Source organism: Anabrus simplex, chromosome 3, assembly GCF_040414725.1.
Source record: "Anabrus simplex isolate iqAnaSimp1 chromosome 3, ASM4041472v1, whole genome shotgun sequence".
Classification (NCBI taxonomy): domain Eukaryota; kingdom Metazoa; phylum Arthropoda; class Insecta; order Orthoptera; family Tettigoniidae; genus Anabrus; species Anabrus simplex.
Window position 1 is genome coordinate 236,365,067 of NC_090267.1, and position 27,968 is coordinate 236,393,034.

The 27,968-nt window shown below is 39.9% G+C and overlaps 1 protein-coding gene across 1 annotated transcript in view; it reads left to right on the forward strand.

Moving 5' to 3' along the window:
• The window catches only part of LOC136866185 (mediator of RNA polymerase II transcription subunit 25), a 370,114-nt gene that overhangs the window by 106,871 nt on the left and 235,275 nt on the right, over positions 1-27,968 (forward strand). Inside the window, exons 6-7 of the mRNA XM_067142927.2 lie at positions 3,454-3,599; positions 20,881-21,061. Coding sequence (XP_066999028.2) covers positions 3,454-3,599; positions 20,881-21,061 — 327 coding nt within the window. The remainder of the gene's footprint in view (positions 1-3,453; positions 3,600-20,880; positions 21,062-27,968) is intronic.

The window sequence follows — 27,968 nt, forward strand, 5'->3', positions numbered from 1 at the left end:
GATCAGAAATGTTCCTTTCTTCATCTGATTATATCTTTGTTGACAAAGCAAATTCTGCAGTTTATATTTCAGTGGTTCATGGTGTTGGTTATTGTAGTCACGTCGTAGTTCGTGAACCATGGGCAACGGCTGAGTGGCCTAGTAGGTGGTCCTGAGAATCGGGATACCAGTTGCTATGGAATGGGAGTGGGCATCTCGGACATATTCTGAGTCATGACCCTCTTTGTGCTCAGGCGGCTAGGGCTATACAATCCACCAATGGTCCCTAACTCGTTAGAGGAGAGATCCTCACTTGGACTATGTGTAAGTAGGGTAGCATCCAGCTTCATGAATTTACGAAGCTCAGAACATTTTAAGCAAGCCCCTGACCTATGGGAGTAACGGAGTCCCACTCCCATTTGACAGGCGAGGGACTGCTTGGAAACAACTTAGCGAACGAAAATGAAATTTGATGGGGAGCTATCAATATTAATGGGGCTTACGGAAGAAAGAAAGTAGAACTGGCTGAGTCAGCAAAGAGGATGCATCTGGATGTGCTAGGAGTAAGTGATATTCGGGTAAGGGGAGATAACGAGGAAGAGATAGGATATTATAAAGTGTACTTGACGGGCGTTAAAAGGGAAGAACAGAGTTTGGGGTAGGGCTGTTCATCAGGAATACTATTGTACGCAACATAGTTTCTGTTAGGCACGTAAACAAGCGAATGATGTGGGTAGATTTGGCAGTTGGAGGAATTAGGATGAGAATTGTTTCAGTGTATTTACCATGTGAGGGTGCAGATGAGGATGAAGTTGACAAGTTTTATGAAGCAGTGAGTGGCATCGTAGTCAGGGTCAACAGCAAGGATAGGATAGTGCTAATGGGCAATTACAATGCAAGAGTTTGAAATAGAACTGAAGGATATGAAAGGGTGATTGTTAAGTGTGGGGAAGATATGGAAGCTAATGGGAATGGGAAACGTTTGCTGGACTTTTGTGCTATTATGGGTTTGGCAGTTACGAATACATTCTTCAAGCATAAGGCTATTCACCGCTACACATGGGAGGTTAGGGGTACCAGATCCATAATAGACTATATCTTAACCGATTTCAAATTCAGGAAATCTGTTAGGAATGTACGAGTTTTCCAGGGATTTTTCAGTGATACAGACCACTATCTGATCTGTAGTGAACTACGTATCTCTAGGCCTAGTATAGAAAAAATGAAATCTGTCTGCAAACGAGTAAGGGTAGAAAATCTCCAGGACGGGGAAATTAGACAGAAGTACATGGATATAATTAGTACGAAGCTCCGAACAGTGGACAGTAAGCAGGTTCATGATATAAAAACAGAATGGGTGGCATACAGGGATGCTGTAGTAGGAACAGCAAGGGAATGCCTAGGAACAATTGTGTGAAAAGATGGGTAAAAGAGAACATCTCGGTGGAATGATGAAGTGAGAGCAGCTTGTAAACGTAAAATGAAGGCCTATCAGAAATGGCTCCAAACAAGGGCTGATGCAGACAGGGAATTGTACGTAGAGGAAAGAAACAGAGTGAAAGAAATAGTTGCTGAATCCAAAAAGAAGTTGTAGGAAGATTTTGGTAATAACCTGGAAAGGCTAGGTCAAGCAGCAGGGAAACATTTTTGGACTGTAGTAAAGAATCTTGTGAAGGGAGGGAAAAGGGAAATGAACAGTGTTTTGGGTAATTCGGGTGAACTCATAATAGATCCCAAAGAATCACTGGAGAGTGGAGGGAATATTTTGGAAATCTTCTCAACGTAAAAGGAAATCTTCCTGGTGGTGTTGTGAACAACCGAGCTCATGGGGAGGAGGAAAATGATGTTGGTGAAATTACGCTTGAGGAAGTAGAAAGAATGGTAAATAAACTCCACTGTCAAAAAGCAGCAGGAAAGATGAAATTAGACCAGAAATGGTGAAATATAGTGGGTAGGCAGGGATGAAATGGATTCATAGAATAATAAGATTAGCATTTGGGAGGGAGGGTATGATCAGTGGTTGAGAGGAAGTTGGATGAAAACTATTGTGGTTTCATTCCACAGAGGGGCTGTCAGGATCAGATTTTCTGTATGCGCCAGGTAATGAAAAATGCCACGAGAGGAAAAAACAGCTGTGTTTATGTTTCGTAGATCTAGAGGAAGCATATGGCAGGGTACCGAGGGAAAAGATGTTCACCATACTGGAGGACTGTGGGATTAAGGGTAGATTATTAAAATCAATCATAGGCATTTATGTTGACAATTGGGCTGCAGTGAGAATTGATGGTAGAATGAGTTCCTGGTTCAGGGCTCTTACAGGTGTTAGACAAGGCTGTAATTTTTCACCTTTGTTGTTCACAGTTTACATGGATCATTTGCTGAAAGTTATAAAGTGGCAGGGAGGGATTATGTTGTCGACTTGTTCTTAATGGCAGATTGCGCCGTAAGCGTGCAGTATAATATCTTGCAGCTTGAAAATAGGTGCAGTGAGTATGGTATGAAAATTAGCCTTTCGAAGAATAAATTGATGTCAGTAGGTAAGCAGTCCAAGAGATTTGAATGTCAGATTGGTGATAGAAAGCTGGAACAGGTAGATAATTTGTACTAATTGAGGATGTGTATTCTCCCAGGGGTAATATAGCGAGTGAGATTGAATCAATTTGCAGTAAAGCTATTGCAGTGAGCTCAGAGTTCCGATCAGCAGTATTCTGTAAGAAGGAAGTCAGTTCCCGGACCAAACTATCTTTACATCAGTCTGTTTTCAGACCAACTTTGCCTTATGGGAGCGAAAGCTGGGTGGACTCAGGATATCTCATTCATAAGTTAGAAGTAACAGATGTGAAAGTAGCGAGAATGATTGCTGGTAAAAGCAGGTGGGAACAATTGCAGGAGGGTACTCGGAATGAGGAGATAAAGGTTAAGTTAGGAATGAACTCAATGGATGAAGCTGTACACATAAATTGACTTCGGTGGAGGGGTCATGGGCGGCGAATGGAGGAGGATAGGCTACCTAGGAGAATAATGGACTCTGTTATGGAGGGTAAGAGAAGTAGAGGGAGACCAAGATGACGATGGTTAGACTCAGTTTCTAACGAGTTAAAGATAAGAGGTATAGTACTAAATGAGGCCACAGCACTAGTTGCAAACAGAGGATTGTGGCAGCATTTATTAAATTCACAGAGGCTTGCAGACTGAACGTTGAAATGCATAACAGTCTATAATGATGATTTTATGTATATTTCAGATCGTAGCTATAATATGAATGTCTTTAAGAACATGTTTCAAGAGAAATTAAATAAAGCTGTTTTGGGCTGAAAATAACTTTACAGTTCGGTATAAATTTATGAAGTTACAAAATAATATTCTAACCAACACTATTATTATAATTTGGGGCCTTGAAATTTGTACATAGTTCAAGATTACATCTACCTCTGGATGCTCATTATTAATCGATTTTTCTCTCTTTCTCCACAGCGAGGTATTCACTTATCTATTCTTTCCCCTCGCAAAATCCCCGCTCTCTTCAAGCTGTATGAGAATGCTGGTGGCGACTTGCAGATTTCGCAGACAAAGAATTATGCCAAAGACCCTCGACACCTTGTTCTCCTGAAGGGTTACAGGTCAGTGTTATCTTCAGTCAGTCATATTTTCTCACATTCCTAATTATGTTGAATATTTCCATTGATATAGTGATAAAACTGCCTATTCATCAATGTTTCATCAGCCCTTCACGATGGTATTTCAATCCATATATGAGGCCTGTTCAAAAAACTGAAGTTTGTAAATAACTCCTTAGGGGGGCTTTACTGCAACCAAGTTAATTTGTTTCCTTTGAATTACTCCCTTCCTCCTCAATGAACTGGAAATAGATATTGTTGGAGAAGGGATCATGATAACGGGAGATCTGAATGCCCATGTGGGAACTTATTTGAATGGGATACAAGAATGGGGAATAACAGACCGAGAATGGGGAAGATATGTCATGAATACGAAGATAATCCCCAGTGAAAGTATGGAAGGTGGTCATAGATTATTAATTGTGCAATTACTACTAGTGAAAATCCCTAAAATTGTACTGAAAAAGAAACCAAAGAATTGCATTCCAAGATTGTATAAAAAGGAAGTTTCCTAACATGGAAATACGAAGTCTAGAAGAAGAGTGGGACAATTTAAGACAGACATTTGTGGAAGCAGCAATTGAGATATGCGGGAAAACAAAAGCAAAGGTTAAGGGAAAGGAGACACGGTGGTGGACAGACAAAATAAAAAAAGAAATAAAAGAAAGGAACAAGGTGAAGAATGAAATAGATAAGGAAAAGCAAAAAACGTATAAGAGGGATGAGAATAAGATAGAAAGGTTACTTGTGGAATACAAAAGATTGAAACTACAAGTAAAGAGGAGTATGAAGATAAAAAAGGAGAAATGTTGGGGAGAGTTTACGAACAAAATTGAGCAAGATAGTCGAGGAAATCTGAAACTATTATACAGAGTAATAAAATCAAAAAGAATAAATCAAGAAAAAATCAAGTCATTAGAGAGAGAAGATGGATCCATAGTACATGACGAAAAGGGTCTTCGGAAGGTGATGGCAAAATATTTTGAAAAACTTTATAATGAGGATGACTGCTCGGAGGAAGAAGGAGATAAGAAAATTGAAATAATAGATGGTTGGAACTTGAAAGGGCAGTGAAAGCAGTGACCAAAGGTAAGCAAGTGGAAAAGACAAATTCAGTGCTGAAGGCAGCAGGAAGCAGTGGACTACAGTGGTTATACTGAGCCCTCAATGTCATATGGAAGGATGAATGGATACCTGAAGAGTGGCAACAAGGAAGCATTGTACCATTGTTCAGAAAAGGAAATAGGAAGAAATGTGAAAATTATAGAGGTATAACCCTCTTATCACATGGGCTAAAGATAATGGAGGAAGTCATAAACAAAAGACTGAGGGATATAATAGAAACACAGTTAGAGGAAGAACAATATTGCTTTAGATCGAATAGATCTACAATAGACTTGATATTTACAGTGCAAACGATAATGGAAAATCTCCTGGAGAGGAATAAGGAAATAATCTTCGTATTTTTGGATTTCGAAAAAGCTTATGATTCAGTTAAGAGGAAACATGTATGGGAATGCCTATGGAAAAGGAATGTTCCAAAATAATTAATTAACAAGATAAAAATGTTGTATCATGAGAGTTGCAACGCCCTCAAGCAATACAAGAAAATGACAAGCGTCATTGGGACGTGCGCATACAAAATAAACAGTAAATAACATCACCAAAGGCAAAAATGGAAGTGTGCAGGACCAAACCCAAAGAAATAAGATTAGAGGATGGGATCATTAGGAATTGCGACAGACATTGCCCAAATAACACCAACATAAAATGTTAAATTAATTTATACTTAAAAGAAAATTCATTCTTACATATTATTTAAAAATAAAAGAAAAATCATTAGACCCCAATTAACGTAATGAATTAAAAAAAATTAATTATATTCCTTCTGGCATCCACAAAAATAAAACAGGTAACAAATCTAGATATAAATAAAATTAATATTCTTTAAAATAAGTGTTCTTTGTAAAATAAAATTCTGGTGCACCAGTCAGCTAACTAAATAAATTACTATAAGTGTTCGTGAACAAACATAAAATATTAATAAAATTTACAATGAATTATTTAATAGAGGGCTTCGACACGTCCCAGCCGAAGGATCATTCCTCACAAACTCACATAACGTAAACAAACAATGCAAGAAAAATAACGGGACTTTACACTACAACCCACCAATATGAAAACACATGTCGTACAATAGTTAAAATAAAATCAACACTAATACATTATAAATAAAATCACTACACATAGTAGATGTGGTAATCGGTAACAACACGACCAGAAGTGTGCAATTTAATGAGGCGGAACCCACATTACAAGATAGAAAAACACACGATTTTTCCACAATACCGCAAAACAAAACATCATACTAATGACAGCGGTATGCGACAGCCGATGCTGATGCCCACCAGACAATAATAATAAAGACAGTTGCGTAACTGCCACACGGCGATAAGATAAGATAAGTAACAATCCAGAGAAGAGTAGATAAGCCCCAAGCAACAATCACTCCACACTAGGGGTGCCCAAAACCCTCAATTAAATCTTCAAAATTTTTACATTGTTAAAGAATTTCATCGTAGTAATAAATGTAGTTATCCTAATATTATGGGGCAATAATAAAATAAACCACCCGCAAAAATGCAATAAATATACAATCCTATTCCCTAGTCATACGTATGAATTAAAATAAAAATCTATGAAAAATCCAACTAATAATAATAAAAATAATGATGCCCTTAAAAGGAAATGGGTGGTGTTCAGTGCAATCGTAGTACTTAGGTCATAACACGAGTAACGGGAGGCCGAAACACGAACCGAATCACCAAACAATAATATGGGAACAAAATATCAGAGAGAACAGACGAAAGAGTGCATCACAATAAACACGGCATAATGAAGATGCAATTTATCAAAAGAAACAACACCCGAATCAAATAATACACCAAAACACACGTAGATACATCAGAAACAAGAATAAACCAAGAGAATCACAAATTTAGAAAAGGCAGGAACGGATTTTGACTGTTACCTAGAGCACACTGCACTTCGCCGTTACGCAGCACACACTTCAAATATGAACTCCATCACCAAGCCGTAGCTTACTTCACTTACAATAAATACACTTATAGAATACAGAAAACTACATCAAACGGTATATACACATTAATAAGACCTAAAGGCGAACTTTGAGGTGATCGGTAATGCTCAGGTAACATCCTCGTGCTACACCTCACTACCACGGCACTTCACAAAAAGAAAAATTTACGAAAGACTTACATTCTAAAAACTAATATGATTAAATACTAAATTCTACATATTAACTTCCTTGTTAGGCGAGGTGTACTCGTCTTGATCATCCGATACCTACAGTTTCTATAATCATAATTTTAGTTACAGCGTAGCCGTTAAACATGGCTTAGCTTCCAGCCACGAGCGAGTCCAACAGCTAAAAGACGACTTTTACCCACCGTCACTAGGCGCGACACAGTCTCGACCCCGCTACACGCTCTGGCGGAGACCGCTGAACCACCAAGATAAGTTCCTAGCCACTCTCACAGATGGCGTAGGCGTTCATGTATCGTTCCACTATGTAATCATATCATGCAGAAGTATTACCAAGCACAAAACAGTGTTCCGAAAGGTCACAATAGCCACGTTTAGACAGGAAATATGACCAATATTCCAACAGCTCACAGCGCTCATGTTTTAAAATAATCAAGTCTACCAGACTCAAGGTTTTAGTCTTTCCATAGAGTAGAATAACAGTTCCATATGAACGGGAAAATCACGGCTCAATACAGTACTTAGCCAGTGAACATAATGTCCGTAGAGGAATTAGCTAATTGACCATTTCCGATGAGAGACACCATATAAATGTATGTCGCGTAGATAGTAGATAGTTCACACATATATATATGTATCACAGGTAGCGTATTTATTAATAACGCTACAGTCTCCCCCGCCGAAAGAGGACCACCAGGGGCCACGATGAGCAGGTAGAGTTCAGTCGTATGGACCAGGAGAGGTACCACACAGTCACAAGATACCAGAACCTTTCAAAATGTTCGGCACGTCTTCACATGTCAAGTCCATTATAATTTAGGCGTCACAAGTTTAGGGTCAGAATTTCTCGACGTCGAGTATGTTTCCATTCATGCATATAGAGTAACTTTGGAATAGTCTTACTTGGTAATAGGTGACATTGAAGAACCAACACTGGGCACACATGGACTGTTCAATGTGCAAGAAGACGGTGTTCAAATGGCCAGTACGGACAGCGTACAATGCACCAGGTGGAAAACAAACACATGACTTGCAATCAGCAGCACCAAATGTTGAGCTTCCATGACATCCTGTGATGTATCAGTCCTCGGGCGCTTCAGGAAACAGCAGCTTCAGGATGGAGTTTGCGCGCACAAGCTGCAACATGAACGAGGAAGCAGACAACGAGGGAACAAGCACACCACACATATACTAATAAATGCAAAATGGTCCAGTCACATATATTTAGGGTGTACATTTAATACGAACTGGGTTCTCATGACCCGGAGTAACGATAAGATTTTAGAAAAATCACGGGGCAATAGTAAGTTCCAACACTTACAGTGACATGAGATTTCATCTCAAAATTTTCATTAAAAAAAAAAAAATACGTGCACACAGCACGAGAAACAGTTTTAAAATTCGGCAAGGTCTACTATAACAGGTACTGACCCACAAAATTATTGCACGGAGTGATAAGGAGCACCTAATCCTCACTAGTTACATAGGAAATACATCTGCCATCAAGGCCATACACATGAAATGTTACATATTAAAACATACAATTAGAGTCTAACATTTACAACGGACATAAATTAATAATTTAAGCTGGTTTTACTTGGCTGAGAAGAACTCGCCTGATTCTTTTAGAAATGGGATCATTTACCAAAACAGAAACAGGGGTCAAAAACTCTAAGATAGTACAAGGACCATGGAAACGGGGAGCAAGCTTACGACTGAACTTATCAACCGCCTTACTTTGGTAATGAGTCTTGATATAGACTTCGTCACCAACAGCCAGGTCAGTGGGTCGACGGCCCTTATTATACTGCTTTTCCACTTTAGCATGTGAAACTTTTAATCTATCTTTACCATTCTTCCACACTCTTTTAATCTCCTCAGGATCCTTTTTCTCAGGAAGCAATTCATCAATCCTCAACAGATTAGAAATGGGTGAAAAGGGGGTGAAGGAGAACATCAGTGACATAGGAGTTTGCATATGAGACTCATGAACAGCAGAATTTAATGCATATGTTAGCCAGTGCAGAGAGGAATCCCAATTTCAATGATCCTTATGATGGAACGCAATCAACGCAGATTTAAGATTCCTATTCACTCTCTCAGCATACGATGGGGCAGGATGGTAGGGAGAAGAAGTGACATGGGAGATAGATAGCTCAAAACAAAATTTCTTGAACAGATTACATGAGAAGTACTTAGCATTATCCGTTACCAAAAATTTAGGAGGCCCAAAAGAACTAAAGATGGAGTTTAAACATTTAATAACCGTAGGAGCGTTAGCCGACCGAGTCGAGAAGGTCCACGAAAAACGTGAATATCCGTCTACACACACAAGTATGAATCTGGAGCCTTGCCTCGAACGGGGTAACGGACCAACGAAGTCCACAAACAGTCTTTCCATGGGGGAGGAAGCTTGGGATGATGCTAACATACCAATTTTAGTGTTCAACGCCGGTTTGCTAATCGCACACACACGACAAGACCTTACCATTTCAGCAATTTGAAAATCCATGCCCTTCCAAATGAAGAAATGTCTGATCTTTTGACGAGTTTTGAAGATACCAAGATGTCCACCAATAGCAGAATTATGGTAGTATTGAAAAACAACCGGAATCAAGACTTGAGGACATACAATTTTCCATTTCTTATCGTTACGCGCCTTGCAACACAAGATACCATTATGCATACTATAGGGTTTTACCATTTTACCAGCTTTGATGTCACTGATGATCAAATTCAACTCAGGATCATTCTTCTGATGCTTACTGATGTCTTGATATAACAGAGGGCAGTTGGATAATAGAGCATTGACACAACCGGAGACACAAAGACATGGTTGAGGGAGATCGACAGTTACAGGATCAATATTCTCAACCGGGGAGTCACCAAACATACGACTTAGACAGTCTGCAACAACATTATCAGTACCCTTTATGTGACGTACTTCAAACTTGAAGGCAGAAATGCGAATTGCCCATCTAGTAAGACGACCAGTACGACGCGGGCGATTCAGAACCCAACTTAAGGCCATGTTATCAGTTTCCAAGAGAAAGGGGGCATGCTCAATATACATTCGAAATTTTTCTAAGGCAAAGATGACTGCCAAACATTCAAGTTCATACACGGAGTACTTAGATTCTAATGAACTCAATGCACGAGATGCATACGCAATGGGGCGTCCTCCCCGTTCAGACTCCTGAAGAAGAACACCAGCAACAGCCGAACAAGAAGCATCAGTCTGTACTATGAATTTTTTGGAGAAATCAGGAATGGCCAAGACGGGAGAGTTAGCCAATGCGGTTTTCAATTTTTGGAAAGCTTCCTTTTGGGGTAGGTCCCATATAAATTTGGCATCTTTGCGTCTTAACGCATTGAGAGGGGCAGCGATTTCAGCGAAATTTGGCACAAATTTCCTAAAGAAGTTAGCCATGCCAATGAAACGAGCAACGTCCTTTTGGTTTTTGGGAGGAGGGAAGTCTTGAATGGTTTGAGTTCGACTTTTATCGATAGCAACCCCTTCGGGAGATACAATGTGGCCGAGAAAGGACATCTGGGGTTTTGCGAAGGACACCTTAGCGATTTTGACAGTCAGGCCAGCTTTCTTTAACCTAGTAAGTACCTCATGGATATGTTGGACATGTTCCTGGAAGGTTTCAGAATAAATTATCAAATCATCCAGATAATGATACACGTAGTGAAATTTAATGTCCGAAAGGATGGAATCTAGGAGGCGTGTGAGAATAGCAGCACCAGTCGACAAGCCGAACGGTACGCGACAGAATTCATACAGATTCCAGTCCGTCGCAAAGGCAGTAAGATGACGAGACTCTTCAGCAAGAGGAATCTGAAGATACGCGCTGTTCAAATCAAATGAAGTATAAAATTTAGCACCATGAAACCAGGAAAAACAAGAATGAATGTCAGGTAATGGTACAGACTGCAGAGCCACCTTGCGGTTTAATGCACGATAATCCACGACAGGACGATAACCACCGTTAGGTTTGGGCACAAGAAAGATGGGGGAGGAATAGGCAGAGGTGGATGGACGTATGACACCCTCATTCAACATATCTTGGATAATGTCTTTCAGAATTTTCATACGGGGAGGAGCCAAACGATAAGGAGGGGATCTGACAGGGATATTGTCGGACACATCAATTTTATACTCAAGGACGTTAGTTAACCCAAGCTTATCGGTGAAAACGTCGGGAAATTTTGCACACAAATCGCGGATCTGTACAGCTTGGTCATCAGGTAAATGCTGCAAGTTAATTTGGGCGATTTCAACATAAGAAGCACTCTCAACAGAAGAAATTAAACTGGATGGACTAATATGCCTGCCAATTAAAGGAACATTCGAATCAGGAGAAAACTTGAAAAATAATTTTCTTTCCTGAAGGTCAATCACTAAACCAACATGGGTCAAGAAGTCAGCTCCCAAAATAAGATCACAACACAATTCCCTAACTACTATTAACTTAAATTTCCACGTGAAGTTTACAATTCTGATTTTGACAAGTATAGATCCAACAACACATACGGTAGAACTGTTAGCTGTGACACAATTTATAGTTACCGGTTGGAGTTCAGGAAGGTTACAAGGGGATTTATACCTTTCATACCAGGACATGTTGACTAAGGAGTACACGCTCCCAGAATCCACGAGAGCAGACACAGGCTCTCCAATAAATCAATCAATACTAATCTGCATTTAGGGCAGTCGCCCAGGTGGCAGATTCCCTATCTGTTGCTTTCCTAGCCTTTTCCGAAATGATTTCAAAGAAATTGGAAATTTATTGAACATCTCCCTTGGTAAGTTATTCCAATCCCTAACTCCCCTTCCTATAAATGAATATTTGCCCCAGTTTGTCCTCTTGAATTCCAACTTTATCTTCATATTGTGATCTTTCCTACTTTTATAGACGCCATTCAAACCTATTCGTCTACTAATGTCATTCCACGCCATCTCTCCGCTGACAGCTTGGAACATACCACTTAGTCGAGCAGCTCTTCTTCTTTCTCTCAATTCTTCCCAACCCAAACATTGTAACGCTACTCTTTTGTCGGAAATCACCCAGAACAAATCGAGCTGCTTTTCTTTGGATTTTTTCCAGTTCTTGAATCGGGTAATCCTGGTGAGGGTCCCATACACTGGAACCATACTCTAGTTGGGGTCTTACCAGAGACTTACATGCACTCTCCTTTACATCCTTACTACAACCCCTAAACACCCTCATAACCATGTGCAGAGATCGGTACCCTTTATTTACAATCCCATTTATGTGATTACCCCAGTGAAGATCTTTCCTTATATTAACACCTAGATACTTACAATGATCCCCAAAAGGAACTTTCACCCCATCAACGCAGTAATTAAAACTGAGAGGACTTTTCCTATTTGTAAAACTCACAACCTGACTTTTAGCCCCATTTATCAACATACCATTGCCTGCTGTCCATCTCACAATATTTTCGAGGTCACGTTGCAGTTGCTCACAATCTTGTAACTTATTTATCACTCTATAGAGAATAACATCATCCGCAAAAAGCCTTAGCTCCGATTCCACTCCTTTACTCATATCATTTATATATATAAGAAAACATAAAGGTCCGATAACACTGCCCTGAGGAACTCCCCTCTCAACTATTACAGGGTCAGACAAAGCTTCACCTACTCTAACTCTCTGAGATCTATTTTCTAGAAATATAGCAACCCATTCAGTCACTCTTTTGTCTAGTCCAATTGCACTCATTTTTGCCAGTAGTCTCCCATGATCCACCGTATCAAATGCTTTAGACATGTCAATCGCGATACAGTCCATTTGACCTCCAGAATCCAAGATATCTGCTATATCTTGCTGGAATCCTACAAGTTGAGCTTCAGTGGAATAACCTTTCCTAAAACCGAATTGCCTTCTATCGAACCAGTTATTAATTTCACAAACATGTCTAATAATAATCCGTTGACCTCAGCTGGAATAAAAGGTAAGTTAACACATACATGGGCAGAAATACACTGACAATCAACATGACACAGGATATCACTATACTGATTACCCAAGTTCACATGTCTAGTTGAAACAGGAGACAAATTCACAGGTACTTTTGCTTCGGCTAGTCATATTCTTGGTTGATTCTGAGGAAAATTTGTTAAAGGACTGGGCTTATTTGGACAATAACGTTTAACATGTTGTTTGGACCCACAAATGAAACGTGTACGATAGTTGTTGTTAAAATTCTGAGATGCACTTGATTGTTTTAGACTCGGGTACTTGTCCCGACGATGATCTCTGGCACCACATGCATTACACTTCTTAACGGGCTGTACAGCCGGAGGTAATGTTAAAGAAACATCCCGAGTGCAAAGCGAGGGTGGGGGAACGTCCGCCACGCGGCACGAATCCTCATAACGCACACTCTCTGCCTCAACACAAGCCGCCTCCAGTTCCTTAAGGGTTACAGGTCTCGGAGTAAAGCACATGTAAGAACGGTACTGCGGCGAGATACCCCTTACCAAATGATTCACCAAATTCGTTTCAGAAATGGATTGCCTGAAGACCTTGCAATAGTATTTCACATCTTTTATATAACTGGACAATTTCTCATTTAAGGATTGCCTACGGAAACAACAACTTTGAATGAGAGACTGTTGTGCAGTCCAAGGAATATACTTATTCAATATCGTGTCATGAAAGTCCTCTACAGTGACGTTTTCAGTAATGGCATCCCGTAGCTCATCCTTCAGCATGCCCTGACAGTGAGGGAAGCAGACACGGAAAACATTTAGCGAAGTTAGTTCAAAAACATGTGCAGTTTCCAACAATTCTATCCAGAATCTTAAAAATCGAATCGTTTCTTCGATAGAGTCCACCGAGAAATCAGGCAAACCTTTAAATAACTCTAAGACAGGAGGAGGTACAACAAAGGAGTTCACCGGTAAACATGCTTGACATTTGCCTTCTCCTTGCGGAGTCAATGTACGAGACGGGAGGGAGGAGGATGCATCAACCTGTTCGACCCTACTCGCCTGTGGATCAACATCAATGATTGTAAGTTTTTGTACATCGATAAACATCTCAATTGCATGAACATCACAGGACAAGGAAATGGCCTCGGACAATAGTTCAGAAATTTCTTGGCGATGGAAAGGATTAAGTTCTAAAGTAAGCAGATCCTTGATTCGATTTAAATAGTGATCTACCCTAACTTTAATTCTTTTCAGTTGTGCCTTAGAAGGCGTAACGTCAGTAAAAGAAGAACATAATTCTCTCAATTCATCAATGTTACCTTGAATAAGGGTAATCGACTCACCAACCTCCTGCCGGTCCAATTCGGGTACCATGATGGGAAAGTGGGCGGATTCCCTCAGTCTTTGAACTTTGACAGCATTGATTCCACTGGACTCGCATCCACGAATGTTCAGTTCGTAAGACAGCTCCTCGCTTCTCAGCATGCTCGGATCCATTATCGACCGTCCAGCCATCATGGGGGTGTACATGAAACAAAAGCCAAGATAATCAGTGGGGTTCACCTCAGCTTACAAAGACATACATAAATATTTACTTATTTCTTGGTGTCATTCAGGCTGCCTGCGTGGCAATTTCATAACTAACTGTACTGCGTAGCTTCAACACAGAAAACCACGCTCTATAACTACCACTACTGCAACGCCCTCAAGCAATACAAGAAAATGACAAGCGTCATTGGGACGTGCGCATACAAAATAAACAGTAAATAACATCACCAAAGGCAAAAATGGAAGTGTGCAGGACCAAACCCAAAGAAATAAGATTAGAGGATGGGATCATTAGGAATTGCGACAGACATCGCCCAAATAACACCAACATAAAATGTTAAATTAATTTATACTTAAAAGAAAATTCATTCTTACATATTATTTAAAAATAAAAGAAAAATCATTAGACCCCAATTAACGTAATGAATTAAAAAAAATTAATTATATTCCTTCTGGCATCCACAAAAATAAAACAGGTAACAAATCTAGATAAAATAAAATTTATATTCTTTAAAATAAGTCTTCTTTGTAAAATAAAATTCTGGTGCACCAGTCAGCTAACTAAATAAATTACTAAAAGTGTCCGTGAACAAACATAAAATATTAATAAAATTTACAATGAATTATTTAATAGAGGGCTTCGACACGTCCCAGCCGAAGGATCATTCCTCACAAACTCACATAACGTAAACAAACAATGCAAGAAAAATAACGGGACTTTACACTACAACCCACCAATATGAAAACACATGTCGTACAATAGTTAAAATAAAATCAACACTAATACATTATAAATAAAATCACTACACATAGTAGATGTGGTAATCGGTAACAACACGACCAGAAGTGTGCAATTTAATGAGGCGGAACCCACATTACAAGATAGAAAAACACACGATTTTTCCACAATACCGCAAAACAAAACATCATACTAATGACAGCGGTATGTGACAGCCGATGCTGATGCCCACCAGACAATAATAATAAAGACAGTTGCGTAACTGCCACACGGCGATAAGATAAGATAAGCAACAATCCAGAGAAGAGTAGATAAGCCCCAAGCAACAATCACTCCACACTAGGGGTGCCCAAAACCCTCAATTAAATCTTAAATTTTTTTACATTGTTAAAGAATTTCATCGTAGTAATAAATGTAGTTATCCTAATATTATAGGGCAATAATAAAATAAACCACCCGCAAAAATGCAATAAATATACAATCCTATTCCCTAGTCATACGTATGAATTAAAATAAAAATCTATGAAAAATCCAACTAATAATAATAATAAAAATAATGATGCCCTTAAAAGGAAATGGGTGGTGTTCAGTGCAATCGTAGTAGTTAGGTCGTAACACGAGTAACGGAAGGCCGAAACACGAACCGAATCACCAAACAATAATGTTTGTTTGTCCAACCCTTGTCCCGTTTCCCTACGGGGTCGGGTATGAGGTGAGATGAATTTGTCGTGGCGGTTTTTTATGACCGGATGCCCTTCCTGACGTCAACCTCATCAGAGGAGTTAATGGGAGATGAAATGAATGACGTGATATATGATAGTAGGGAGAGGGTGAAACCCAGTGCCGGCACATAGCCTACTCCTGCCGAATAGCACCAAGGGGTCTGCTCAAGGCTTAACGTCCCCATCCGACGGACGAATCACCATCAACAGCGTCATATGCCCTCACTCCATATGAGCACTGCAGAGAGGTTTGGAATTTAATCCAGGCTTTTGGCACGCAATCTAGTGATTAGAAATTGTATACCACCACCTCCCCTACCCTGCCGGCCAACATTGTGATGGTGAAAATTTTTTCGACCAACGGGACTCGAACCGGCTAACCTCGGTGTTAGACCGTTTTAGACTTCAGCGCCTTAACGATCATCAAACAATAATATGGGAACAAAATATCAGAGAGAACAGACGAAAGAGTGCATCACAATAAACACGGCATAATGAAGATGCAATTTATCAAAAGAAACAACACCCGAATCAAATAATACACCAAAACACACGTAGATACATCAGAAACAAGAATAAACCAAGAGAATCACAAATTTAGAAAAGGCAGGAACGGATTTTGACTGTTACCTAGAGCACACTGCACTTCGCCGTTACGCAGCACACACTTCAAATATGAACTCCATCACCAAGCCGTAGCTTACTTCACTTACAATAAATACACTTATAGAATACAGAAAACTACATCAAACGGTATATACACATTAATAAGACCTAAAGGCGAACTTTGAGGTGATCAGTAATGCTCAGGTAACATCCTCGTGCTACACCTCACTACCACGGCACTTCACAAAAAGAAAAATTTACGAAAGACTTACATTCTAAAAACTAATATGATTAAATACTAAATTCTACATATTAACTTCCTTGTTAGGCGAGGTGTACTCGTCTTGATCATCCGATACCTACAGTTTCTATAATCATAATTTTAGTTACAGCGTAGCCGTTAAACATGGCTTAGCTTCCAGCCACGAGCGAGTCCAACAGCTAAAAGGCGACTTTTACCCACCGTCACTAGGCGCGACACAGTCTCGACCCCGCTACACGCTCTGGCGGAGACCGCTGAACCACCAAGATAAGTTCCTAGCCACTCTCACAGATGGCGTAGGCGTTCATGTATCGTTCCACTATGTAATCATATCATGCAGAAGTATTACCAGGCACAAAACAGTGTTCCGAAAGGTCACAATAGCCACGTTTAGACGGGAAATATGACCAATATTCCAACAGCTCACAGCGCTCATGTTTTAAAATAATCAAGTCTACCAGACTCAAGGTTTTAGTCTTTCCATAGAGTAGAATAACAGTTCCATATGAACGGGAAAATCACGGCTCAATACAGTACTTAGCCAGTGAACATAACGTCCGTAGAGGAATTAGCTAATTGACCATTTCCGATGAGAGACACCATATAAATGTATGTCGCGTAGATAGTAGATAGTTCACACATATATATGTATCACAGGTAGCGTATTTATTAATAACGCTACAGAGTAAAAGCATTGTACAAGTGGGGAGTGGTGACTCTGAAACATTTTATACAAAAAAAAGGTCTCAAGCAAGGAAGAGCACTGTTGCCATTATTGTTTATTTTATTGATGGGTGAAATCATAAAATGTGTAAAACAGAGTATCAGTAGTGATGAAGTGAATGCTTTGGTATTTGCAGATGATGTGGTGATTTGGGGAAAGGGAAAATAGGAAGTACAAAGGAGAGTGGACATTTGGAATGAAAATATGAAGGAGTTTGGAATGGTAATTAGTAAAAAGAAAACTGTAGTCATTCACTGTGGAAAAGGGAAGCCAAGTGAACATAGTGGGAGAATGATTAGAGAATGTAGAACAGTTTATATATCTGGATAGCATTATTAATGGAAGTAATGAAATCAATCCTGAAATTAATAACAGACTAAGTAAAGGTACAACATTTTATCATCAAGCTTTTATGGGGTGACAAAGTATCCAAGAGAACGAAATTAACATTATATAAACAATATTGCATACCAATTGTAACATACGGACTAGAAACGCTGGTAACTAATAAGAGACAAGATAGTAAGATCCAAGCAGTAGAAATGTAATTTTTAAGAACATCAGTTAAAAAGACAAGACGAGATAGAAAACAAAAGATTAAAATCAGAGAAGAGCTAAATATAGAGCCGTTAGGTGTAGTACAGAACATACAGGAAGCAAGACTGAGATGGTTCGGACATGTAAAAAGAATGGGAAAGGAACAGGTAGTAAGAAGGGAAGTAGGTGGGAAAGAGACCAGTTGAAAGACAGAGAAGAAGGTGGATGGATCAGATTTGGAAGGACATTAGAGAAGCTGGATTGGATGTGGCGGAAGTAATGGAGCAGGAAAATTGGAAGGACAGAAAGGAGTGGAGGAGGTTTGTTAACCACACCCAGGCGACTGGAGTGGGACATTGATGATGATGATGATGATGATGATGTATTAATACAATGCTCCCAGCACTGTTTCCACTTATACAACTTTGAAACTTTTCAATCTAACTATAACGCTTGACCTACCGCACTTGTTTCGGTCTTAGTGATTGTATAGAATGAACTTTGAAGCTATCTGACACATTTCTAATTTTTCCCTGAGAATTGTGTGATAGGATCCTATTGAGTGTTACATTCTTCTACTACTTCACGAACTGTCAAACGATTAGAGCGCACAACTTCAAGAACCTCTGCAACATGAGCATCATTACATGATGTTGAAGGTCTTTCTGAATGTGGGTCATAGTTTGTTGACTGTCTACCGTCCTTGAAATGCTGGAACCTCTCACAGTACTTTGACTCGTGCACTGATCATCGTAAACTATATCCCAATGAAGATGGTTTTCTGGGGAATCCCATTTTTACACCAGGTTAATACTGCGGTTGTACCTTAAATAAGGCCATAGCCACTTCCTTCTCGCTTCTAGCTCTTTCCTATCCCATTGTTGCCATAAGATTTACATGTGTTGGTGTGATGTTGAAAAAACGATCTTCATCATTGTATGTCTCCAAACAAAAGCAAATGTTCATACATTGCTTGTAATATTCAGGCATTTCGATAGTTGCAATATATTCTCAACACACTTGCAAATTAAGAGCTGCTGAGCGATAAGAAATTGTTTCATGAATGCGTGGAAAATGATATGAAGGGTACCACTATACAGTGCTGCCTACTAGTCTGTCTTTTTGTCAGCTAGAGAGTTCATGAAGACAGGAAGATGAAGTGATTATCCTCCATGAATGATCAACCAAAGAAACTCTGTATGCCTAGAGAAAAGTGGGCTTCCATCTGTGGGCTAGAATTATTGCAAAGCCAAATGTACAGTTTGTAAGAGATTATTTTTTGTTGCTGACAGAGGAGAAATATGGAACAACGCTTCATAATTTCCAGTTTATGGTATCCATCAAGGAGTCTGTTGTCAGATATGTTCGATAGCACAACAATAGGATTGAGGGCTAGAGGGTGATCAGACATGTATATATTGACTTTTCAGAAACCTGACAACCCTAATTATTTTGCCATTACTGAAATGGATTGGCACTGTGAACTACCAGACAGTCCAGCAAATACGTGGCATGCTGGTATTATTTGTACGAGCTAATTTTCCAGAGCCGAGCTGACACGAGCTGCAAGAGCGCGATGGACGTCTCTGGTCCAAGACTGTGACTAGGAAACATAATTTTTTCCAGAATCTATACTTCTAACAGATTAGGCATTGTATTATCTTTTAAGGATCTCAGACTAACGTTTACTTTGGCTTGGTCTTAAACATGTAAAAGTGCAATTTTCTAGAAAATCATTCGAGTTATGAAGAAAATACATATGTGTATTTTGATAGGAAATTTAATTCTTAACCCTGCGTGTACGTTCTTCTTTTATTAAGACTAACAGTTCACCCTTTCTTTTAGATTTTATTGTATAAAGCATGCGTCAAAACACAGAAAAGGCAATTTTTCTTCGAAAATTGTCAAAAAAGTATATTTAGTGAGCTCTGTTTGTTAATGAAACTGACAGTTCAGGCAGCATATTCAGTTTTTAAGGATTCTGGATGCACAGTTGTTCTGACTTTGTACTTTTTTTAAACAGCCTGTTCTCCAGATAAGCTAACATAATTGTACATAGTCTATAGTAATTTGGAAGAAATAAGCTTTCTAATGGTGAATGAATTACTTATCAGTTGAGTGGCTCTGGAGATAATCCTCCATATACAAGCTGACAAACTACTACTTTTTCTTTCAACTTTATGACTGCATAGACTCACTTTATTCAGTCCAATATTCAAGTCTCTTCAAAGGGATTGTTGGGCCCTGTGGTCCTCCTAGTACTTTTTCATGTGTTCCGATCTTTTTGCCTTTTCTGGTGTTGAAAATATTCGTGTTGCAAGTTGTTTTTTCTTGTGAGTATGAAGAGGATGTTTGTGTCCTGGATCTTTCGTTTAATTTTATCTTATCTTTGGTGTCTTGTGGTGTAAGGCCGATTTCCTATTGTGGTATTTAAAAAAAATCAAGATTGTACTGTACCAATTGTTTCAGAAGTCTCAAATCCTCCATTCTCATTGTGTGTCCAAAGAATACCAGTCTGCTCTTATGCATGGTATAAATAATGGGTTCCAACTCCTTGTACATGACTTTTTTTTGGGTGCTATCCACCAGTCTGTATTTTTGGTATTTTTTGTCGATGCAGGTTCTTCCAATTCTTTTTCCTATCTTCTGTAGTCTGTCAGTCTTTGATTGTTCATTTAGGTGAAAGAGGGTCTCTGCCACATATGTAGCTTCCAGTTTTATAACTGTGCTGTAGTGTTTTAGTTTTTTGTGTATGGATAGGCATTTTTGTAGATGTCCCAGTTTAATAATATTAAGTATAAATTAATCCAAATGTTGCTATTGTTTTAACATTTGCATAATGTTTAACAGTTGTATATTGTGCAATATATATTTTTTCTTTCTTTAATTGCAGTTTGAAAGAGCGACCTATCAGCCCGACACCTGGTATAATGGGTCCACACATTCCACCAATTGGCCCTATTCCTTCTCTTCCAAGTCCTGTTGCAAATATAGGTAGTCCCCAGCAACCACAGCAAGTCGTACCCACATCATCTGCAACCACTAACTTCAGACCTAACCAACAGAACCCACAGGTGAGCTATTGCAGATTGTTAAATACATACTTTAAGAAAGGTACTATTTTGATACATCTTGAAGAAGAGAATAGAAAATCATACTTGAAATTGAATTAACCTAGAAAAGGACCCCAGAAAATACACTCTCTCAATGTAGTGAAACTAACGTATTCCAAGGTATAAGATCATAATTTATGGGATTTGCAGCTTTTCCAATGTACTAGTGCTTTTCGTAAAACTGAAAAGAAAAAAAGATCTGTTTTGCTGGTTAGAACTTCCATTACTGAGCTCAATAGCTGCAGTCGCTTTAGTGCGGCCAATATCCAGTATTCGGGAGATAGTAGGTTCAAACCCCACTGTCAGCAGCCCTGAAAATGGTTTTCCGTGGTTTCCCATTTTCACACCAGGCAAATGCTGGGGCTGTACCTTAATTAAGGCCACGGCCGCTTCCTTCCCACTCCTAGACCTTTCCTGCCCCATAAGACCTATCTGTGTCGGTGCGATGTAAAGAAAAAAAAAAAAAACTTCCATTAATTTATGCAAATCCTTTTCCTCCATTTTCTGGATGATAATTCAGTTTACAGCAGTGGTTCTAACATTTCAGATATTCTTTAAGTTCTAGTTCTGGAACTGCAAGAATTTTCTACCTTTTCCTTATATATATCATTTTTTCATCTAGATTTTAGAACTTCTTTCAGACTATAATTATTACTTATCACTGAAATATAGTGGTTGTGTAGTTTAGAAGATTGGGTTACAAGTAAAATTCTCAGAGCAATTTTGTGTACTATGTTGGAAACAGGGTTGCCAGATATTTGCAGTCAAAGTAAGGAACTGATGTCTGTCTGAGGAAATCACTGATGTTCATATTCTACAAGTTGTAAACTTTGTTTCAGATTATTAAAACAATAAAAAATAAAGTCAACATCACAGTGCAGTTTTTAATAAATACATTAATGTTGATAGATACAGTAAAACCTTGGATTATGAGTAACTTGGTCTATGGGTGTTTTGCAAGACAAACAAAAATGTTAAATGAATTGTAAGTTGATAAATGAGCAAAGTTTTGCTCTATGACTAGTCTGATCTGCCTGCTGAGTGACACATACACACTACTCAATTGTTTCCCCATACCTCTCCTCAATGTGGGATTGTAGGTGATCTTCCATGTTCAAGTTCAGATAGCGTGCCTTGCTTGCATAGTCAACATCCATATGAGCATATGTGTATTGTATACTGTTACGAATAAAACTCCATCTGTTTCATTACTCTAATTTACTTCAGTTTGGACCTAAAAAATGTGCGCAACCCCCCCGCCCCCCCCCACACACACTCTCTCTCTCTCTCTGTGTGTGTTCTAACCAGCTACGATTTGCCACACTTATTAATTACTGTCTATTTACAAATCTCTCTTCTGTACACACACCACGGTGTCCTAGCTGGTTGGAATTACCTGGGGACAGCTATAATCCTTACTTTCACTTTACCAAGTCCAGTCAACTCGTACAGCAGCTGTGTGTAGAACCCTGGATTTGAACACAGTACCACTGGCTATACAACACGCGACGACTGTTTGTTGGTTCGACTCCACAGATAGTCCAGTACTTCACACAGTCACATGAAGCAAATAACAACTCAACAGTATTCAACAGCAGGATGATACAACAGCGAACATTAACAGAGGTCCATTTATCCTGGCACTCACGATAGCGGATTTCCTCGCTGGCTCACGGCGATCCTCAGTCCACAGAAATACACAAACACACAGTACAGTCTTCTGTTCTGTCATCTCAAGTTCACGCACTCACTGGTCTCTCAGACACCACAACAGCTCCTGGTTGAGACCTCGGTGGGATACTAGCGACAGCCAACAGCTCTGTCGCCCTCAGCCCAGCCACCGAACCCTAACACACTGAGTCCAACACTTACCTCGAGTTCAACGCTGACTGACTGTCTGCGGCTAGCCTCTCTTTTTATAGCTCGTGTGACTTGAGCCAGAAATTTTGCGATGTCACTAGAGGCAGAACATTCCCGTTGAATCTCCAAGAGACTCACAGGTAAGCTGGCCAATGAGAACAATACACGGAAAGGCCGGCCCCACCCTACAAGCCGGCTGGGAGATCCCAAGTCGTGTGAGTCACTAGCCCCTTCCTGGAAGTGCTGAAAGGGGTTGTGACGTGGCTGGCATGTAATATTGCCCCCCTTCGAGAGCTGATTGTCTCGATCAGTTACCTTCTCGGCTGTACTTCGGTATGGCATCCATCGGTCTAAATATACCACCTTCATCTTGCACATTGGCCTTCATCATACTTGGTAGCTGACGTCATTTATTCCTCTCAGAACGTGGTAGGGCGTTTCCACATCCTCTGGAACTTGAGAGACAAGCCTTACTTACTTACAGGGTTATGTAGCTAGGCCGTTCTCATGATATCCGATGGTGTCCCCTCATCGGTTGTACCACGCCTTCACTCTATCGCTCTCTGTGCGTGTACTCTCCCGGAAAGTGGCGTGTACATCCTCTGTCTCCTTGTCAGATCCAGGCAGTACCTATCGGTTGGGGCAGGATGGTGCTCAGATAGGGCGAACCCTAGATCCATCGGAACGCGCTGCTCGTTTTCACACGGCGTCCTCGCTGGAGTAGATCTCGTGGCCTCGTGCACTGCGGACTGGTAAGCTAGGGGCACCAGGGAGACCAGGGGAAAGTGATGATCCCCATCCCTCTGCATTTCCATCCAGGCGTCACAGTTCCAGTTTCCTTCGAACGCCACGGTGAACACTCGGCAGGAAACTTCGTGCTCGACCTCCTTCCTGGAACAGAACTCGCAGTCTTCTGGACAAAGTCTACGGGACAGAGCGCCGACCTGCGGAACATGCTTCATCTCGCTTGGACCATCGTCGACATTTTTCTGTCCGTTGCCCATCTTCTGGCCATCCTCCATCTTATTCTGGTCGTCTTCAGTCTTCTTTCTGCCGTCTTCTAGCATCTTCTGGATGTCTTCCGTCTCTGGCCGTCTTCCATCTTCTTCTGACCATCTTCTGTCTTCTCTTGGTATTTGTCTTCCAACTTCTTTTAATTGTCTTGTATTTCCTTTTATCATCCTCTTCTGGCTTTCAACTAACCTCTCCTGACTTTCTTCTTATAGCCTTCTTCCAACTTCTCCATCACCATCTTTTGATTTTCTTCCATCTTCTTCTCCATCTTCATCATCATATCGAAGAATGCATTTAACTGTGCCTCCATTTTCATGTGTTCTCTGGTCTCAACTAACATGCAATAATTAACAAAAGTTGAAAAAAAAAAAAAAATTATATGAGTGTGCAGTCACTATACACCGACGTTCTGGAATGATCCTGATGGCGGTCGAAACTTGTAGTATCTGTTCCACTGATTAACGCTGATTACAGTGATGTATCACATGGGGTCTATCCTAATTTCTGACACCATTTTGTTATGAATAAAACTACATCTGTTTGATTATGCCAATTTATTTCAGTATGACCTAATAAATGCACGCGGGCGCGCGCGCGCACAAATGCACGCTCACACACACACACACACACACACACACACACACACACACACACACACACACACAATTCTAACCAGCTATGAATGGCCACACTTACTAATTACTGTCTATTTACAAATCTCTCTTCTGGACACACACCAGGGAGTCCTAGCCAGTTGGAATTACCTGGGACGGCTTGTCATAGGTACGACATCGTAACTGACGTAAAACCTTCAATTATTATGTTTAATATATTTTAATTATAGTTTATTTAATGCTAAACTATCTTTTATTAAGTGTTAAACATGATTAGTATATGTTTTCCCTGTAAATATGTAGTATAAAATTGTATAACCTCAAATACATATTGTGTATAAGTTAACCTCAAAATCTATATGGTCGAAAGCAGTAGAAAATTCCATAATGTTTGTATGTTAGACTTATTGTACTATAATTTGGTATAGGTGAAAGGTTCTGGAAACTTACGGCAAGGTTTTATTATCCAGATACATGTAGAGACATTACGAATGTTGTAGATATTTCCATGTACATTTTTTAAATAGCGGAGGAACGTTCGAGTACCCATTCGACTAGCTGGTCGATCGATGTTTTGAGTGTGTTTCATTAGAGTGTTGTAAGAACTCGTCCAGAAGTCGATCATTCTGGATGGTTGATCGAATGGTATAAATATCCAGCTGTCAGTCAGTGAAGGAAGTTCTAGTTCTAAGCTCGCAGTTTTTAGTTCTTGGGACTCAGGCAAGTGATGGACTGGGAGTGACTGTTGGGCTCTGAGGTGGAGTATGAGTACTGGACTCAAGTGAGTCAGGCGGTGAATTCAAGAGAGAGTATGTTATAGGGTGCGCGTCAGTGTTGTTGATATCTGTACTTGTTAGAATCGACTTCAGGGTACTCCGCTATTGAGTGTTGTATATAGTGTTATTTGCTACTGTGTATAATTGTGTGTTGTGACGTGCAGTGTAAATAAAGTAATTTATATAAGGAAGCGAACGTGTTCTCGTGTGATATTTATTTATGTCAAATAAAATCGCATTGTAGAGTGATCGGCTATAATCCTTATTTTCACTTTCCCAAGTCCAGTCAACTCGTTACAGCAGCTGTATGTAGACTGCTGGATTTGAACACAGTGCCACTGGCTACACAACACATGATGACTGTTCTTTGCTTCGACTCCACAGATAGTCCAGTACATCACACAGTCGCATGCAGCGAACAACTAAACAACTCAACAGTATTCGACAGCAGGACGATATTCTCAACAGCGAACATTAACACAGGTTCATTTATCCTGGCACTCACGATAGCGGGTTTCCTCGCTGGCTCACGGTGATCCTCAGTCCACAGAATTATACGAATACACAGTACAATCTTCCATTCTGTCGTCTCCAATTCACCCACTCACTGGTCTCCCTGACACTACAACAACAGCTCCTGGTTCAGACGTTGGTGGGACACTAGCGACAGCCAACAGCTTTGTTGATAAACTTAACCATAATAGGTATTTTACTTGATCCTGTATTGACTTGTCTGAATCTGTTAAAGATACTATTTAAAATAGTTTTATTTGAGTCCACCTTGTCAGTACACCTTATTATGATATAAAATTATTAATTTTCTATCATTATTAATTATTAAAATTATTAAAATAAAAAAATAAAATAATAAAAAATTAAACAATTAAAAGAAATTAAAAATATTAATTTTTTGTCATGTATTGACAAGGTGGACTCAAAAATAAAACTATTTTAAATACTATCTTTAACAGAGCCAACAGCTCTGTCGCCCTCAACCCAGCCACCGATCCCAAACGCGCAGAGTCTCTCACTGACTTCACCATGGAGTCCAACACCCAAGTCCAACACTGACTGACTGTCCGCGGCTAGCTTCCGTTTTTACAGCTTGCGTGACTTCAGCGAGAAATTTTGCGATGTCATTAGAGGCAGAACATTCCCGTTGAATCTTCAAGAAATTCACAGGTAAGCCGGCCAATGAGAACAATACATGGATAGGCTGGCCCCTCCCTGCAAGCCAGCTGGGAGGTCCCAAGTCAGTAGCCCCTTCCTGTAATTGCCGAAAGCGGTTAGTACAGAGCTGGCACGTAACAATGCTATACTATACTATACCTGTGCATAAAGCATTTTTATTTTGTGTTCAAATGTAGTGACTGCTATTTATTAATTGTCCTACAACAGGGGATTTGGTGAAGAAAAGCTTTTCAAGAAACATGTAAAGAAATCAGTTCAAATATAAGTGTGTAATCGTCGTCGTTGGTGGTGGCTGTAACTCGTATGTTAGTAAACATAATCTTCAGCAGTTTACATTTTCACACTCACAATGCTTTGTGAAAATGTTTCATGTGACTTTGGCATGATCACATGGAATAGCTGGGGGAGGGCGGGTCTGAGATTGATGGAGGTTCCGTGCTTTTCGTTTATCACCTTCACAATTGACTATTTTCACCATTTTGGTCCGTATTGACTTATATACAAATTTCTATAAAATAATTTTCCGCCTTGTCAATACTTTATACGGCAATTAAATAGAATAAAGTGTATAAAGTATTGACAAGGCGGAAAATTATTTTACAGAAATTTGCATCATCTTCACGTCGTCGTCGTTCCTCTTCAAACACCGTAACTGATGTAGAAACTGTGGTACCGAAGTGTATGATTCTCAGCAAGCGCATCCCAGGATTGAGTGTTAATTCCAGCTCTTTTCATACAACTTGTAACAATAAAGTTCGGTGAATAGTCCTGTACTATCAACATAGATGAACAATGCATGACAGTAACCTTACTGTCCTTCGAAATAGTCCCTTCCCATAACTATGCACTGCTGAGATCGGCGATACATGTCCTGGAAACTTTGCAAGAAGGCTTCCTTTGGGACGGTGTTCAAAAGCATCGTCACATTTCGTTGGATTTCAGGAATGTCGTCAAATCTCTTTCCTTTCAAAGCTGGTTTGAGTCGTGAGAATAGGAAGAATTCTGGAGGATTGAGATCTTGCGAGTATGGGGGATGTTCAAGTTGCACCACCTCCTTTTTTGCTATGAACTATTTGACTATATTGGCTGTGTGTGGGCGAGCGTTGTCATGGACAAAAAACCATGAACCTTGTTGTGCGTACTTGGGTCGTACCCTGCGTAGACGTTTCATGAAACTAGTCAAAATTTCAATGTACCGTGCAGCATTCAACATCGTTCCCTCAGGTAGAAATTCCTTGTGGATAATGCCTTGACTATTGAAAAATGTGATGAGCATCGTTTTGATGCGTGCCTTTTCGGCTCTGACCTTTTTTTCCGACAAGGGGATCCCGGAGAACACCGTTCCAGGCCTTGCCGTTTCGTTTCAGGGTCGTACCTGAGAAAACCAGGTTTCATCCTCAGTGACAAGACATT